The 16,956-nt window shown below is 37.2% G+C and overlaps 2 protein-coding genes across 2 annotated transcripts; one reads left to right on the forward strand and one right to left on the reverse strand.

The window, feature by feature from the left end:
- The first annotated feature begins 2,477 nt into the window (after positions 1-2,477).
- Positions 2,478-5,299, forward strand: LOC114465725 (uncharacterized). Its single transcript, XM_028450958.1, has 7 exons — positions 2,478-2,571; positions 2,654-2,812; positions 3,089-3,255; positions 4,447-4,583; positions 4,662-4,755; positions 4,852-4,966; positions 5,295-5,299. Exons 1-7 carry the CDS (start codon positions 2,478-2,480, stop codon positions 5,297-5,299), a joined length of 771 nt encoding a protein of 256 aa, XP_028306759.1.
- A 7,015-nt stretch (positions 5,300-12,314) lies between these two features.
- Positions 12,315-15,184, reverse strand: LOC114465792 (uncharacterized). Its single transcript, XM_028451078.1, has 7 exons — positions 15,043-15,184; positions 14,802-14,960; positions 14,359-14,525; positions 13,031-13,167; positions 12,859-12,952; positions 12,648-12,762; positions 12,315-12,319 (listed from the first exon to the last, which is right to left on the reverse strand). Exons 1-7 carry the CDS (start codon positions 15,134-15,136, stop codon positions 12,315-12,317), a joined length of 771 nt encoding a protein of 256 aa, XP_028306879.1. The 5' UTR covers positions 15,137-15,184.
- Between the last annotated feature and the right edge of the window lie 1,772 nt (positions 15,185-16,956).

The raw sequence follows: 16,956 nt of genomic DNA on the forward strand, positions 1-16,956 counted from the left end.
AAAAAAAAGGTAACACCGTAGCTGCTGCCAAGGAGAGAATACATGCGTGGGAGGAGATTGCTGATCGAGTTACTTCAATAAGTCATAATAATTGATTAAATATGTTACGCTCATTTAGGGTCAATCCCACGAGCGAAAAGAGAACTTGGCAGCAGCTAAAAATGAAATATAAAAACATCCTTCAGAACGGTAATGCATATTGACCTCATCATTTCACCACACTTAAGTTATTTGACTTATATGTCAGTGGGTATAAATGCGATAAAAAGCCAACCGACATTTGACTGACGTCATCCTCTGTAGATAATTATATTACCTCTGTGTAGCATGAACTCTGACAATTAAAAATACATTTGAATGTTTAATGCAGTGTTGCTCAAATGGTGATATGTGTACGTGTACCCGTCGTGCCTAATGATGGCACTACAGGGGGTAGTTGAAAGACAGAGAGGAAAATTAACAATTGAAAGCATTAAAAGATAAAGGGTTTTATAATGTATATTTTTAGTTCAAAATGATAATCATAAAAATGATGATGGAAATTATCTTGATTCAATTATAAACCGAAAATACAAGGCAGGAGATGACCAGAAATGATAAAAACTATCATTTAAAAAAGTCTATTCATGGCCATTAAACACCATTTATTGTATTTATTTAACAAAAAATGACATACATAAAAAGATTAATTAAAATGTGTTAATAGTCATTTGTTCCATCATTATGCTCTCTACACAGCAAATTGAGAAGAGTTAAATGTTGGGTGTTGGTGAAATTTAAGCAAGTGTAGAGTTAATTTAACTTTAGAAAGAGTCGTATCCCTGCAAACGTACTCTCAGTGTAAAAAGAGTTGGAGTCATAAACGAGAGTAAAAACAAAGTGGCAAACACTTTTGCAAACAAATCTCTGTTAGTGTTACTGCAGCATATTTAACTCTGAACCTTTCACTCCTAACTCTGAACCTGGATTTGACACTTAAAGTGTTAGTTATCCCGCCTCCAGTGGTCAGACATGCGCAGACCGGAATCAATCAACAAACGATTCACCGATCGAACAGCAGCAGACTGTGGCGTGCGTCAACTCCTGGATGTGGCTGTACACTTTCCGGTAAGAAATAAAGTAATTTCTGTATGTTTTTTCTCATATAACTAGTAATTCTTTTCGAATTGTTTTGAGTTATTGTATTACTGATAAGCCACTGTGGCAAATGATATGCTAACCGAACCAGATAACTAAGTAGCCTAGCTTACATGTTTATTTAGCTTGCTTAAAGCCAAACCTCATTGTGATAGCATACAACTCAGAATGTTGCAGGTATGGGTGTAAGGATTAAACGGTTTGTTATTTTCGCCCGCGCTAGGTTTACCGTGAGGATATTAGAACCCACGGTATACCGCAGAGGTGACGAAAGCCCAGGTGGAGCGCGCTGCGGAGCGGGTATGTGTGTTGGTTGACTGCACCGTGAAAGGTGACCGAAGGGGAGGTGTGGGAGTGCGCTGTGGAGCGGGTGTGGGTGTTTACTGGACCGCGGAGGTGACCGGAGGCGAAGTGTGGGAGTGCGCTGTAGAGCGGGTGTGTGTGTGGGTTGACTGCACCGTGAAAGGTGACCGAAGGGGAGGTGTGGGAGTGCGCTGTGGTGTGGGTGTTTACTGGACCGCCGAGGTGACCGAAGCCGAGTTGTTGGAGTTCTCTATAATAAATAATAATCGTTGCATCCCTAGTTGCAGGTTGGGCTTTCAAATTAGCTGTTGGTTAAGTTTAATTTAAGGCTGCCTTAAATAGCGTTTCTGTGTTAACTAGCCTACTAAACTTCTATGAGCACCGAGTTAGGGTTGGTGCCAGTGTGACATTATCGTATGGTCGCACATATACGCAAAAGTAATTAGGTCTTATTATTTGGTACTCCCAGTTTGTAAGACTTGAATCAATTGTTGTTGTTGTTAAACCACAGAAACCGAAGACAGACAGTTAGCAGTTTGTTTGTGCCTTGCTAGTTTGATTTTCCTTACCAAGCGGCAACAATTAGACACGTTTTTTGGGGCTTTTTTGGTGCAAAAGTAACAAAATAATGTTTGTAAGTGTGCCGCTGGGGCTAATACAGATAATGGTGGTGAATAAATGTCTGCATTGTTAGTGTTTTTTTTTGTCGAAGTTTAAGGTGCGTGCAGGCGTGTGTTATTTATTTTTTTAATTTTTTTTTTAGTTGATTGTTGTTTTTTAAGTAAGTCACATGCAGCTTGTTAGTCATGCGTCTTCATATGTGCTATTCAGTGTAAAAGTAACATACACTTTTGTGTCAAAGGTTCTGAATTCTTTGGAAAAACGTTGGATTATATTCCTGGAATTTGTTATGGTACTGTATATAAAAATACTATGATAATGGCTATCACTGACTATTATTTTATTTCTGGTTAATAACAATGGGCAAAAATGTCATAAAGCTAACTTATAATTATTTACTTATAGGAGTAAATACAATGTTGGCAAAGGTGGAGTATGCTGGAGTTCAAAAATACATTAAAGTGCCACAAAATGATGAAAACTTTGATTTCTTCAACTTCACTCAAGAAGGTTGGTATCCATTATAAACTCCCACAGTCACACTCTGATCACACACAACATGTTAAGTGATTTATTTTCTTATTTCTCCCAGTGATTCAGAAATTTAGTCTGCAGGCTCTACTTCAAACTGAAGGTGAGCTCAGGCTCCATGATGAATCTGGTACAGAGATTGACGCAGATGTTTTTGATGAGCTCCTAAAGTCAGGAGTCCGAAACTTTAAGGTTGGGTACCACCAGCAACAAGCTACAGGTAAAGATTGCATTTAAAATCCTGTTAACATTCAAGTAACAATATCTGTCATACAATTAGGCTTTTGAAAAATGATGATGATGCATTTCCATTATGCCTATAATTAATTGTTGTTTTGTGATCTCGAAATATAGTTAATCAAGAGGGTTTTTATAACAAACTTGCATTTTTATTTATTTTATCATGATGTAAGTTTTTTTTTAAGGACTTCCGTTATAATAGATTTATTTTGATTTCGATTTAAATTTTTAGATCTACAAATTGATTTGGTTGCAGAAGAATCCGAGTCATCAGTATTGCCAGACCCATCAGCATCACCAGCTTCAACAACTGACACATCAGCATCACCAGCTTCTTCCCGTTCAGATTCAACTATTATTCTCGCATCCACAAAGAACAGGAAGAGGGGCTTGAGAGAACTTGATCGTGATGAAGCAAGACAGGTAAAAATCCAACTATAGAAATATATTGTTGTCTCACCAGTTCTTCAACTATTTTTCTACCAAAACCTGTGCATATTTAAAAATCAGTCTATACTTAATTAGGGATGTAACGATATTAGAATCTCACGGTACAATACGATTTCGATATTGATCTCACGGTACGATATTTATTGCGATATTGTGGATAGGCTCACAGTATTGTAAAATAGCTCACGATATTTGTGTTTGATGATTATAACAAAAAAAGACATTTAATCTGCTTTTGCCAGTCTCCAGGTTATTTATTGTTATATTTATGGATCATGACAACATAAAAGGCTGATTACTTAATGTTTTTAAAGTGAAAGAACATCAATGCACTGTTGGTAATATTATGCGAAATGTTCAAGATAAGAAGCAACAGAACAATATGGAATTCCCATTATGATCAAACAAAGATCACGTTAATTCAGGCTCAAAGGTGTAAAATGATTATAACAATAATAAAAATAAATGTGCTCGGCAAATAAAACAGCCTGTCAATGGTCAGGTAAATATCTACTGAAATCTATCCTTAAGCTTATGTTCACGTTTTTCTTCATAAAGATGAAAAGATAAACATTGTTAGGGAGAAGAATGGCTTTCTGGGCATCAATTTGTGAACTTTGTGAGAGAATCTGCAAACTTTTCGGGGTGACGGATCATCAGATGACTCCTTATGTCATAGGGTGGCTGTGTTTGCATATTGTCAGTCACTTTCTCTCCTTTAGCGTTTTTTGACACATCCAAACCAAAATGCTTCCATACCTCTGATTTTTAAAGCTGCAGTGACTTGTGAAAAACAAAGATCCACTGGTTTGTCGCGCTCCGTAATGCTGCTTACTTCTTGTTGTTAGAGCAGCGTGCGCTCCTATTGGCTCAGCAGCGGACGACGCAGGAGCGCAAAGGATCATGGTCTTTGTAGTTTACAATGCTTTTGTTCCGTGGGGGCGGCTTTTCTTGTTGTTTTTTGATGGATTCCTCCACTTTTTCATACCGTGACGCCACCACGACGATACCGAGACACGTTTACTACCGCGATATCGTGATACCGTCAATATCGTTACATCCTTATACTTAATTTGAAAATGCTTAGACAAATAATATTTCATTTGCTCATAAAAGTTTAAAAAAAATTAAAAAAAAATGTTTACGATACACTGTTGATTGCAGAAAGTTGAAACTGTTCTGAGGTCAAACCCAAAGGGTGAAGAAATCTTCAAAGAGTATGACAAAACTAAAAGTCTGTCAGATGCAGCACGCAGGCAGATGGTTAACATTCTGGTGGCAGAAATGACAGATTCATATGGGTAAAAATCTATAAAAATTCACAATTTAAATTGATTGGATTGGAATTGTAAACAAAACCTAATATTTTCGTTCAATAGGAGAGTTCCACCAACAAGTGTTCGGGCCAGTTACGCACAAGGAATCGTGACACTTTTCCCGTATCTTCAAGATCCGTTCTCCAAAAATGGATATGTAAGTGTTAGTGTCGCTCAAACCAAAAAGTGTGCTGTTACAGTACTTGTGCTACTTTATGATTGTGTTTTTGCATCTTTGTGTGTATGCATGCAGGAACATTACTATGATGTTGAGGCAAATACAGGCTATCTTGCCTGGAGACTCAAGACAGTCCAACGCAATTCTTGCCATGACTCCCAAAAGCGTTCCAGACCACAATTCCAGGATGGTCCGACTACACACAGGGAATCTCTATTGCTTGGTGGACAGATCCATGATGAAGAGTGCAGAGAAGCTCTTTCTATAATTAGACACTCAACAGTTCGTTCTCTGGTAAAAGAAAAGATGAAAGCAACCTTTGAATACAGACAGAAGATGGTCCATGACAAGGATGCCACATCTTCAGTGTTGGATGTCTTTCCTCGTTTTCTTGACATACCAGGATTGGTAAGGATATGTATAGATTGTTTTGATTGTATTTTAAATATTTTATAACCTAATTCTTGTCAGTGCAAAGCACCCTCAACCTCTAACTGGACATTGTGTGTTTTTGATAGATTGACCAGGACTTTTCTCTAATGTTTGGAGATGAAGTATCTGGAAGGTTTCTTGCAAAATGGCCATCATATTTCAAGTCCAAAGTAGTTGCAGAAAGCCAAAGTCTTCCTTCAAGTCCATATGTGGAGGAGCTTCAGGCAGCTTTTGACCCTATGACAGAGAATGACTATGGTAAATGTTTTACTGCATCTAAAACTTATTTTCATTTTTTGTTTTATTTTTTTCATCAAGTCTAATATGAGACAGTAGCAATAAACAAAATGAGCCAGTTGGAAATGACAGTATCTTAATGTGTGATAAATTGAAACATTTTACCAGCTTCATCTAACCTTTTGCGAAACTGCAGCTGAAGTAAATCTGTAACATTTTCAAAAACTTTTCTGTGTCTCCTTTATCTTAAAGGCTGGGATAGTGATATGTCCTCACTCCTGCTGCTGTTGCAGCTCCTGCCCCCTACGTCAAGAGGCCACAAAAAAAGATCCAAGATTAGCTCAGCACAGGCAGCCAACCTCCTTGTGAGATTTGTTAAGGTAACACCAACATTATTTTTTGCAGCAGTTGTGAAAAATAAGTCCATGTAGGTTTCTGTAGGAACGCAACAATACAATTAACTTATCTGGTATATTTTTGGATCTTTTTCATTTAAACTACAGGAAGGAGTCAGCCTCACTACTTTTCTGGAGAAAGTTGATGCCATTCAACCCTTCCTTCTCTGCATTGGTGAGCAAAAGAAGAAAATCCAAAGGTTCGTCATTGTTGTGGACAAGAAAGCAATCCCGTGCGATGCTCAGACATCAGTTGCTGCTTTTGACATTCTATTCAAAGCACATTATGTCTTCCGCCTTTCTTATGATGAAGCTCTTTGCAGCTTTTACACTTTCATTCAAACCACCGTTTACCACATTGATGTTGGGAATGCAAGAGAGAGCCCAAGAGTCAAGGAAGTAAGAGCCCGAATACTACTGGATCATTGAAATGCCACCAAATAACAAGGGTTATACCAAAGGGAAACTGTCTAACATGTTCAAGAATTTGGTTTGTTTAAAGCAACATGGAAATTGCTTGTGAAAATAATTGTTAGACTGCCTCCAGAAAACAGGCCTAAGAAAAGTTCTAAGTAACATTTTAAGCATGTTCAGGCTTTTAAGAAAATCTTAATACAAAAACTTGTTATAACAATTGTTAAAATGCTACAATATAGCAAAGTTCAAAACAACTACCTTTAACCATGTTCACATGTTTTTATTGTAGAACACACCACAAAAATAGTTCAGTTCTTTGTAAACATTTAAAATTCAAGCATGGATTATATCCAGCGAGAAAATTGCGTTTGAAGTGTGGAGAGCTAGGATGTGCTTCATCTTTTTGTACATACAATGGTTTCAGGAAGCACCTTAACACCGTGCATAGGCAACAACATGATGAACAAGACCGTCCTTACCAGGAAGTCGAGACAGAAATACCTTCTGATGTTGAATTGTTAAGCGATCAGCCCTCAACATCTGCATCCCTGTTGCAGGATCCACCTTTAGTCACACACAACTCCCTTAAAGGAATGTGTGGATCCCTTATAGCGCAGTTACAAGATTCTGGTATTCCTCAAAGTACTGTCCAATCAATTGTTTCTTCAATGGAGGAAGTTGTAAATGATGTTAAAATTCAAGCACGAGAAGCAGTTCTTCAAGCCTGTTCTACTGATAGAATAGAGTCAGATGTTAATAGCAAAATAAAGCAACATTTAGATAAATTAGAAAATCCCTTTTCAACATTTAACACAGAGAAAAAAAGGCAAAAATATTATGATGAAAAATGGGAAATAGTTGAACCTATAGAATTTGTACTTGGTGTGAGACTGGATACACGGAGAAATAGAACCACAGGTGTCTACAGACAGATTCCTGTTACAGATAAATACATGTATGTACCCATATTAGGTACATTGAAATCCATTTTCAAAAACAGTGAGATAAGAGAGTACTTTATGCAAGAAAAACTAAGTAAAAAAGGACCATACAAAGATATAAATGATGGATTGTATTTCAGAAATCATGCACTGTTCTCAAAACAGAAGCATGCGCTACAGATTTTGCTATATTACGATGATTTTGAAACGGCCAACCCACTAGGTTCTAAGAAAGGCGTCCATAAACTTGGATGTGTTTATTTTACTTTAAAAAATTTACCACCAAAGTTGAACTCAGTATTGATAAATGTACATCTAGCAGCTCTTTTCTATACAGAAGACCTAAAAAAATATGGATTTGGTGAAATATTAAAGCCTCTTATTGATGATTTAAAGATTTTAGAAACAAAAGGAATCCAACTTCCATTCAATGAGGAACCATTGTTTGGCTCTGTAATTCAAGTCACAGGGGATAATCTTGCTTTAAATGGCCTGCTAGGCTTTGTGGAATCTTTTAGTGCAACATACTGCTGTAGGTTTTGCCTGACAACTAAGGAAGACATTCAGTCTGTCTTTACTGAGGATGAACCTGGGCTGATTCTGCGCTCTAGAGAGCTGTACATTGAACATTGTAATACACTTAGTCAAGATCCTGCTCTACCTTCAATTTTTGGTGTCAAAAAACCTTGTGTGCTCAATTCATTGGAATATTTTCATAGCACTGACAATTTTTCAGTTGATATCATGCATGACTTGTTAGAGGGTATAGTACAGTATGAGCTTAAGTTGTTTTTTCATTTCCTGATTAAAAATGGTTACATCTCTATGAACACGCTGTTAGACAGGATACTTAGTTTTAATTACGGTTACATGGAACGTAAAAACAGACCAAGTCATTTAAAGTTGGATGATAACAGCAAGCACTTAGGTTTAAATGCCATTCAGTCACTGTGTGTTCTACGCAATACCCCCCTTATATTCGGTGATGTTGTAGAAAGGGAAAACGATCACTGGAAGTTTGTGCTCCTTTTGTTACAAATTGTTAATATAGTGTTCTCCCCTATCCTCACTGATGGCATGATATGTTACCTTAAGCACTTAATCTGTGATCACCATACCATGTTCAAAACTTTGTACCCTGACAAGAAATTGATACCCAAGCATCACATAATGATCCACTATCCAAGATGTATCAGAAAGATTGGCCCTCTAATTCATATGTGGTGTATGCGTTTTGAAGCGAAACATTTTTTCTTTAAAAAGTCTGTAAAAAATTTTAAAAACCTTACTAAATCGCTGGTCAGGCTACACCAGCGTCAACTGGCTTATTGCTATGAAAATTATTGTTTTAACAGATTTGAGATCGGTCCTTTAAAAGTGAAATGCATAGATGACTTGGATGGTGGAGAAATACTGAGTCAGATGTTACAATGTTATGAAATATGTTCTAAAACATATAACAATAGGGAACAATGTATTCTGTTTCACTTTCATTGGAATATTGTTTAGCAAAAGGTCTAAAATAAATAAGCTCGTTAATGCACACAACACTGTATTCATCTGTATGCTCCTTAATACAGTATGCATGAAAGTGCTCATCAAAGCAAAGTGTGTCAACAGTACATCCTAAAATAAAAGCACGCTGTTCATGAATTATGATATTGCAGATTTTCTTGAATACAGGTAGTTCACGAGATATTCCAGTACATACAAATAAGTGTATCCGATACTCAGTGCCGTAATTTTTGACCCAATTTGTAGTTGAAACATTTGTAGTTGCATCTAATTGTAACATCTGACTCAGTATTTCTCCACCATCCAAGTCATCTATGCATTTCACTTTTAAAGGACCGATCTCAAATCTGTTAAAACAATAATTTTCATAGCAATAAGCCAGTTGACGCTGGTGTAGCCTGACCAGCGATTTAGTAAGGTTTTTAAAATTTTTTACAGACTTTTTAAAGAAAAAATGTTTCGCTTCAAAACGCATACACCACATATGAATTAGAGGGCCAATCTTTCTGATACATCTTGGATAGTGGATCATTATGTGATGCTTGGGTATCAATTTCTTGTCAGGGTACAAAGTTTTGAACATGGTATGGTGATCACAGATTAAGTGCTTAAGGTAACATATCATGCCATCAGTGAGGATAGGGGAGAACACTATATTAACAATTTGTAACAAAAGGAGCACAAACTTCCAGTGATCGTTTTCCCTTTCTACAACATCACCGAATATAAGGGGGGTATTGCGTAGAACACACAGTGACTGAATGGCATTTAAACCTAAGTGCTTGCTGTTATCATCCAACTTTAAATGACTTGGTCTGTTTTTACGTTCCATGTAACCGTAATTAAAACTAAGTATCCTGTCTAACAGCGTGTTCATAGAGATGTAACCATTTTTAATCAGGAAATGAAAAAACAACTTAAGCTCATACTGTACTATACCCTCTAACAAGTCATGCATGATATCAACTGAAAAATTGTCAGTGCTATGAAAATATTCCAATGAATTGAGCACACAAGGTTTTTTGACACCAAAAATTGAAGGTAGAGCAGGATCTTGACTAAGTGTATTACAATGTTCAATGTACAGCTCTCTAGAGCGCAGAATCAGCCCAGGTTCATCCTCAGTAAAGACAGACTGAATGTCTTCCTTAGTTGTCAGGCAAAACCTACAGCAGTATGTTGCACTAAAAGATTCCACAAAGCCTAGCAGGCCATTTAAAGCAAGATTATCCCCTGTGACTTGAATTACAGAGCCAAACAATGGTTCCTCATTGAATGGAAGTTGGATTCCTTTTGTTTCTAAAATCTTTAAATCATCAATAAGAGGCTTTAATATTTCACCAAATCCATATTTTTTTAGGTCTTCTGTATAGAAAAGAGCTGCTAGATGTACATTTATCAATACTGAGTTCAACTTTGGTGGTAAATTTTTTAAAGTAAAATAAACACATCCAAGTTTATGGACGCCTTTCTTAGAACCTAGTGGGTTGGCCGTTTCAAAATCATCGTAATATAGCAAAATCTGTAGCGCATGCTTCTGTTTTGAGAACAGTGCATGATTTCTGAAATACAATCCATCATTTATATCTTTGTATGGTCCTTTTTTACTTAGTTTTTCTTGCATAAAGTACTCTCTTATCTCACTGTTTTTGAAAATGGATTTCAATGTACCTAATATGGGTACATACATGTATTTATCTGTAACAGGAATCTGTCTGTAGACACCTGTGGTTCTATTTCTCCGTGTATCCAGTCTCACACCAAGTACAAATTCTATAGGTTCAACTATTTCCCATTTTTCATCATAATATTTTTGCCTTTTTTTCTCTGTGTTAAATGTTGAAAAGGGATTTTCTAATTTATCTAAATGTTGCTTTATTTTGCTATTAACATCTGACTCTATTCTATCAGTAGAACAGGCTTGAAGAACTGCTTCTCGTGCTTGAATTTTAACATCATTTACAACTTCCTCCATTGAAGAAACAATTGATTGGACAGTACTTTGAGGAATACCAGAATCTTGTAACTGCGCTATAAGGGATCCACACATTCCTTTAAGGGAGTTGTGTGTGACTAAAGGTGGATCCTGCAACAGGGATGCAGATGTTGAGGGCTGATCGCTTAACAATTCAACATCAGAAGGTATTTCTGTCTCGACTTCCTGGTAAGGACGGTCTTGTTCATCATGTTGTTGCCTATGCACGGTGTTAAGGTGCTTCCTGAAACCATTGTATGTACAAAAAGATGAAGCACATCCTAGCTCTCCACACTTCAAACGCAATTTTCTCGCTGGATATAATCCATGCTTGAATTTTAAATGTTTACAAAGAACTGAACTATTTTTGTGGTGTGTTCTACAATAAAAACATGTGAACATGGTTAAAGGTAGTTGTTTTGAACTTTGCTATATTGTAGCATTTTAACAATTGTTATAACAAGTTTTTGTATTAAGATTTTCTTAAAAGCCTGAACATGCTTAAAATGTTACTTAGAACTTTTCTTAGGCCTGTTTTCTGGAGGCAGTCTAACAATTATTTTCACAAGCAATTTCCATGTTGCTTTAAACAAACCAAATTCTTGAACATGTTAGACAGTTTCCCTTTGGTATAACCCTTGTTATTTGGTGGCATTTCAATGATCCAGTAGTATTCGGGCTCTTACTTCCTTGACTCTTGGGCTCTCTCTTGCATTCCCAACATCAATGTGGTAAACGGTGGTTTGAATGAAAGTGTAAAAGCTGCAAAGAGCTTCATCATAAGAAAGGCGGAAGACATAATGTGCTTTGAATAGAATGTCAAAAGCAGCAACTGATGTCTGAGCATCGCACGGGATTGCTTTCTTGTCCACAACAATGACGAACCTTTGGATTTTCTTCTTTTGCTCACCAATGCAGAGAAGGAAGGGTTGAATGGCATCAACTTTCTCCAGAAAAGTAGTGAGGCTGACTCCTTCCTGTAGTTTAAATGAAAAAGATCCAAAAATATACCAGATAAGTTAATTGTATTGTTGCGTTCCTACAGAAACCTACATGGACTTATTTTTCACAACTGCTGCAAAAAATAATGTTGGTGTTACCTTAACAAATCTCACAAGGAGGTTGGCTGCCTGTGCTGAGCTAATCTTGGATCTTTTTTTGTGGCCTCTTGACGTAGGGGGCAGGAGCTGCAACAGCAGCAGGAGTGAGGACATATCACTATCCCAGCCTTTAAGATAAAGGAGACACAGAAAAGTTTTTGAAAATGTTACAGATTTACTTCAGCTGCAGTTTCGCAAAAGGTTAGATGAAGCTGGTAAAATGTTTCAATTTATCACACATTAAGATACTGTCATTTCCAACTGGCTCATTTTGTTTATTGCTACTGTCTCATATTAGACTTGATGAAAAAAATAAAACAAAAAATGAAAATAAGTTTTAGATGCAGTAAAACATTTACCATAGTCATTCTCTGTCATAGGGTCAAAAGCTGCCTGAAGCTCCTCCACATATGGACTTGAAGGAAGACTTTGGCTTTCTGCAACTACTTTGGACTTGAAATATGATGGCCATTTTGCAAGAAACCTTCCAGATACTTCATCTCCAAACATTAGAGAAAAGTCCTGGTCAATCTATCAAAAACACACAATGTCCAGTTAGAGGTTGAGGGTGCTTTGCACTGACAAGAATTAGGTTATAAAATATTTAAAATACAATCAAAACAATCTATACATATCCTTACCAATCCTGGTATGTCAAGAAAACGAGGAAAGACATCCAACACTGAAGATGTGGCATCCTTGTCATGGACCATCTTCTGTCTGTATTCAAAGGTTGCTTTCATCTTTTCTTTTACCAGAGAACGAACTGTTGAGTGTCTAATTATAGAAAGAGCTTCTCTGCACTCTTCATCATGGATCTGTCCACCAAGCAATAGAGATTCCCTGTGTGTAGTCGGACCATCCTGGAATTGTGGTCTGGAACGCTTTTGGGAGTCATGGCAAGAATTGCGTTGGACTGTCTTGAGTCTCCAGGCAAGATAGCCTGTATTTGCCTCAACATCATAGTAATGTTCCTGCATGCATACACACAAAGATGCAAAAACACAATCATAAAGTAGCACAAGTACTGTAACAGCACACTTTTTGGTTTGAGCGACACTAACACTTACATATCCATTTTTGGAGAACGGATCTTGAAGATACGGGAAAAGTGTCACGATTCCTTGTGCGTAACTGGCCCGAACACTTGTTGGTGGAACTCTCCTATTGAACGAAAATATTAGGTTTTGTTTACAATTCCAATCCAATCAATTTAAATTGTGAATTTTTATAGATTTTTACCCATATGAATCTGTCATTTCTGCCACCAGAATGTTAACCATCTGCCTGCGTGCTGCATCTGACAGACTTTTAGTTTTGTCATACTCTTTGAAGATTTCTTCACCCTTTGGGTTTGACCTCAGAACAGTTTCAACTTTCTGCAATCAACAGTGTATCGTAAACATTTTTTTTTAATTTTTTTTAAACTTTTATGAGCAAATGAAATATTATTTGTCTAAGCATTTTCAAATTAAGTATAAGGATGTAACGATATTGACGGTATCACGATATCGCGGTAGTAAACGTGTCTCGGTATCGTCGTGGTGGCGTCACGGTATGAAAAAGTGGAGGAATCCATCAAAAAACAACAAGAAAAGCCGCCCCCACGGAACAAAAGCATTGTAAACTACAAAGACCATGATCCTTTGCGCTCCTGCGTCGTCCGCTGCTGAGCCAATAGGAGCGCACGCTGCTCTAACAACAAGAAGTAAGCAGCATTACGGAGCGCGACAAACCAGTGGATCTTTGTTTTTCACAAGTCACTGCAGCTTTAAAAATCAGAGGTATGGAAGCATTTTGGTTTGGATGTGTCAAAAAACGCTAAAGGAGAGAAAGTGACTGACAATATGCAAACACAGCCACCCTATGACATAAGGAGTCATCTGATGATCCGTCACCCCGAAAAGTTTGCAGATTCTCTCACAAAGTTCACAAATTGATGCCCAGAAAGCCATTCTTCTCCCTAACAATGTTTATCTTTTCATCTTTATGAAGAAAAACGTGAACATAAGCTTAAGGATAGATTTCAGTAGATATTTACCTGACCATTGACAGGCTGTTTTATTTGCCGAGCACATTTATTTTTATTATTGTTATAATCATTTTACACCTTTGAGCCTGAATTAACGTGATCTTTGTTTGATCATAATGGGAATTCCATATTGTTCTGTTGCTTCTTATCTTGAACATTTCGCATAATATTACCAACAGTGCATTGATGTTCTTTCACTTTAAAAACATTAAGTAATCAGCCTTTTATGTTGTCATGATCCATAAATATAACAATAAATAACCTGGAGACTGGCAAAAGCAGATTAAATGTCTTTTTTTGTTATAATCATCAAACACAAATATCGTGAGCTATTTTACAATACTGTGAGCCTATCCACGATATCGCAATAAATATCGTACCGTGAGATCAATATCGAAATCGTATTGTACCGTGAGATTCTAATATCGTTACATCCCTAATTAAGTATAGACTGATTTTTAAATATGCACAGGTTTTGGTAGAAAAATAGTTGAAGAACTGGTGAGACAACAATATATTTCTATAGTTGGATGTTTACCTGTCTTGCTTCATCACGATCAAGTTCTCTCAAGCCCCTCTTCCTGTTCTTTGTGGATGCGAGAATAATAGTTGAATCTGAACGGGAAGAAGCTGGTGATGCTGATGTGTCAGTTGTTGAAGCTGGTGATGCTGATGGGTCTGGCAATACTGATGACTCGGATTCTTCTGCAACCAAATCAATTTGTAGATCTAAAAATTTAAATCGAAATCAAAATAAATCTATTATAACGGAAGTCCTTAAAAAAAAACTTACATCATGATAAAATAAATAAAAATGCAAGTTTGTTATAAAAACCCTCTTGATTAACTATATTTCGAGATCACAAAACAACAATTAATTATAGGCATAATGGAAATGCATCATCATCATTTTTCAAAAGCCTAATTGTATGACAGATATTGTTACTTGAATGTTAACAGGATTTTAAATGCAATCTTTACCTGTAGCTTGTTGCTGGTGGTACCCAACCTTAAAGTTTCGGACTCCTGACTTTAGGAGCTCATCAAAAACATCTGCGTCAATCTCTGTACCAGATTCATCATGGAGCCTGAGCTCACCTTCAGTTTGAAGTAGAGCCTGCAGACTAAATTTCTGAATCACTGGGAGAAATAAGAAAATAAATCACTTAACATGTTGTGTGTGATCAGAGTGTGACTGTGGGAGTTTATAATGGATACCAACCTTCTTGAGTGAAGTTGAAGAAATCAAAGTTTTCATCATTTTGTGGCACTTTAATGTATTTTTGAACTCCAGCATACTCCACCTTTGCCAACATTGTATTTACTCCTATAAGTAAATAATTATAAGTTAGCTTTATGACATTTTTGCCCATTGTTATTAACCAGAAATAAAATAATAGTCAGTGATAGCCATTATCATACTATTTTTATATACAGTACCATAACAAATTCCAGGAATATAATCCAACGTTTTTCCAAAGAATTCAGAACCTTTGACACAAAAGTGTATGTTACTTTTACACTGAATAGCACATATGAAGACGCATGACTAACAAGCTGCATGTGACTTACTTAAAAAACAACAATCAACTAAAAAAAAAATTAAAAAAATAAATAACACACGCCTGCACGCACCTTAAACTTCGACAAAAAAAAACACTAACAATGCAGACATTTATTCACCACCATTATCTGTATTAGCCCCAGCGGCACACTTACAAACATTATTTTGTTACTTTTGCACCAAAAAAGCCCCAAAAAACGTGTCTAATTGTTGCCGCTTGGTAAGGAAAATCAAACTAGCAAGGCACAAACAAACTGCTAACTGTCTGTCTTCGGTTTCTGTGGTTTAACAACAACAACAATTGATTCAAGTCTTACAAACTGGGAGTACCAAATAATAAGACCTAATTACTTTTGCGTATATGTGCGACCATACGATAATGTCACACTGGCACCAACCCTAACTCGGTGCTCATAGAAGTTTAGTAGGCTAGTTAACACAGAAACGCTATTTAAGGCAGCCTTAAATTAAACTTAACCAACAGCTAATTTGAAAGCCCAACCTGCAACTAGGGATGCAACGATTATTATTTATTATAGAGAACTCCAACAACTCGGCTTCGGTCACCTCGGCGGTCCAGTAAACACCCACACCACAGCGCACTCCCACACCTCCCCTTCGGTCACCTTTCACGGTGCAGTCAACCCACACACACACCCGCTCCACAGCGCACTCCCACACTTCGCCTCCGGTCACCTCCGCGGTCCAGTAAACACCCACACCCGCTCCACAGCGCACTCCCACACCTCCCCTTCGGTCACCTTTCACGGTGCAGTCAACCAACACACATACCCGCTCCGCAGCGCGCTCCACCTGGGCTTTCGTCACCTCTGCGGTATACCGTGGGTTCTAATATCCTCACGGTAAACCTAGCGCGGGCGAAAATAACAAACCGTTTAATCCTTACACCCATACCTGCAACATTCTGAGTTGTATGCTATCACAATGAGGTTTGGCTTTAAGCAAGCTAAATAAACATGTAAGCTAGGCTACTTAGTTATCTGGTTCGGTTAGCATATCATTTGCCACAGTGGCTTATCAGTAATACAATAACTCAAAACAATTCGAAAAGAATTACTAGTTATATGAGAAAAAATATACAGAAATTACTTTATTTCTTACCGGAAAGTGTACAGCCACATCCAGGAGTTGACGCACGCCACAGTCTGCTGCTGTTCGATCGGTGAATCGTTTGTTGATTGATTCCGGTCTGCGCATGTCTGACCACTGGAGGCGGGATAACTAACACTTTAAGTGTCAAATCCAGGTTCAGAGTTAGGAGTGAAAGGTTCAGAGTTAAATATGCTGCAGTAACACTAACAGAGATTTGTTTGCAAAAGTGTTTGCCACTTTGTTTTTACTCTCGTTTATGACTCCAACTCTTTTTACACTGAGAGTACGTTTGCAGGGATACGACTCTTTCTAAAGTTAAATTAACTCTACACTTGCTTAAATTTCACCAACACCCAACATTTAACTCTTCTCAATTTGCTGTGTATTCTAGAAAAAATGTTGGAGTCAAATAAAGGGGGTACTTGGATTCAAAAAGAAGAGAAAGGGGGTACCTGAGCC

The sequence above is a fragment of the Gouania willdenowi genome, chromosome 1 (genome assembly GCF_900634775.1).
Source record: "Gouania willdenowi chromosome 1, fGouWil2.1, whole genome shotgun sequence".
NCBI classification, from domain to species: domain Eukaryota; kingdom Metazoa; phylum Chordata; class Actinopteri; order Blenniiformes; family Gobiesocidae; genus Gouania; species Gouania willdenowi.

Bases quoted from the DNA above. Each gene is read 5' to 3' on its own strand.
- LOC114465792 (XM_028451078.1), bottom strand. From the start codon at position 15,136: ATGTTGGCAAAGGTGGAGTATGCTGGAGTTCAAAAATACATTAAAGTG. The intron at 14,961-15,042 runs GTTGGTATCCAT...TATTTCTCCCAG, and splicing joins CTTCAACTTCACTCAAGAAG to TGATTCAGAAATTTAGTCTG. The intron at 12,953-13,030 runs GTAAAAATCTAT...TTCGTTCAATAG, and splicing joins GAAATGACAGATTCATATGG to GAGAGTTCCACCAACAAGTG.
- LOC114465725 (XM_028450958.1), top strand. From the start codon at position 2,478: ATGTTGGCAAAGGTGGAGTATGCTGGAGTTCAAAAATACATTAAAGTG. The intron at 2,813-3,088 runs GTAAAGATTGCA...ATTTGGTTGCAG, and splicing joins CCACCAGCAACAAGCTACAG to AAGAATCCGAGTCATCAGTA. The intron at 3,256-4,446 runs GTAAAAATCCAA...TGTTGATTGCAG, and splicing joins ATCGTGATGAAGCAAGACAG to AAAGTTGAAACTGTTCTGAG.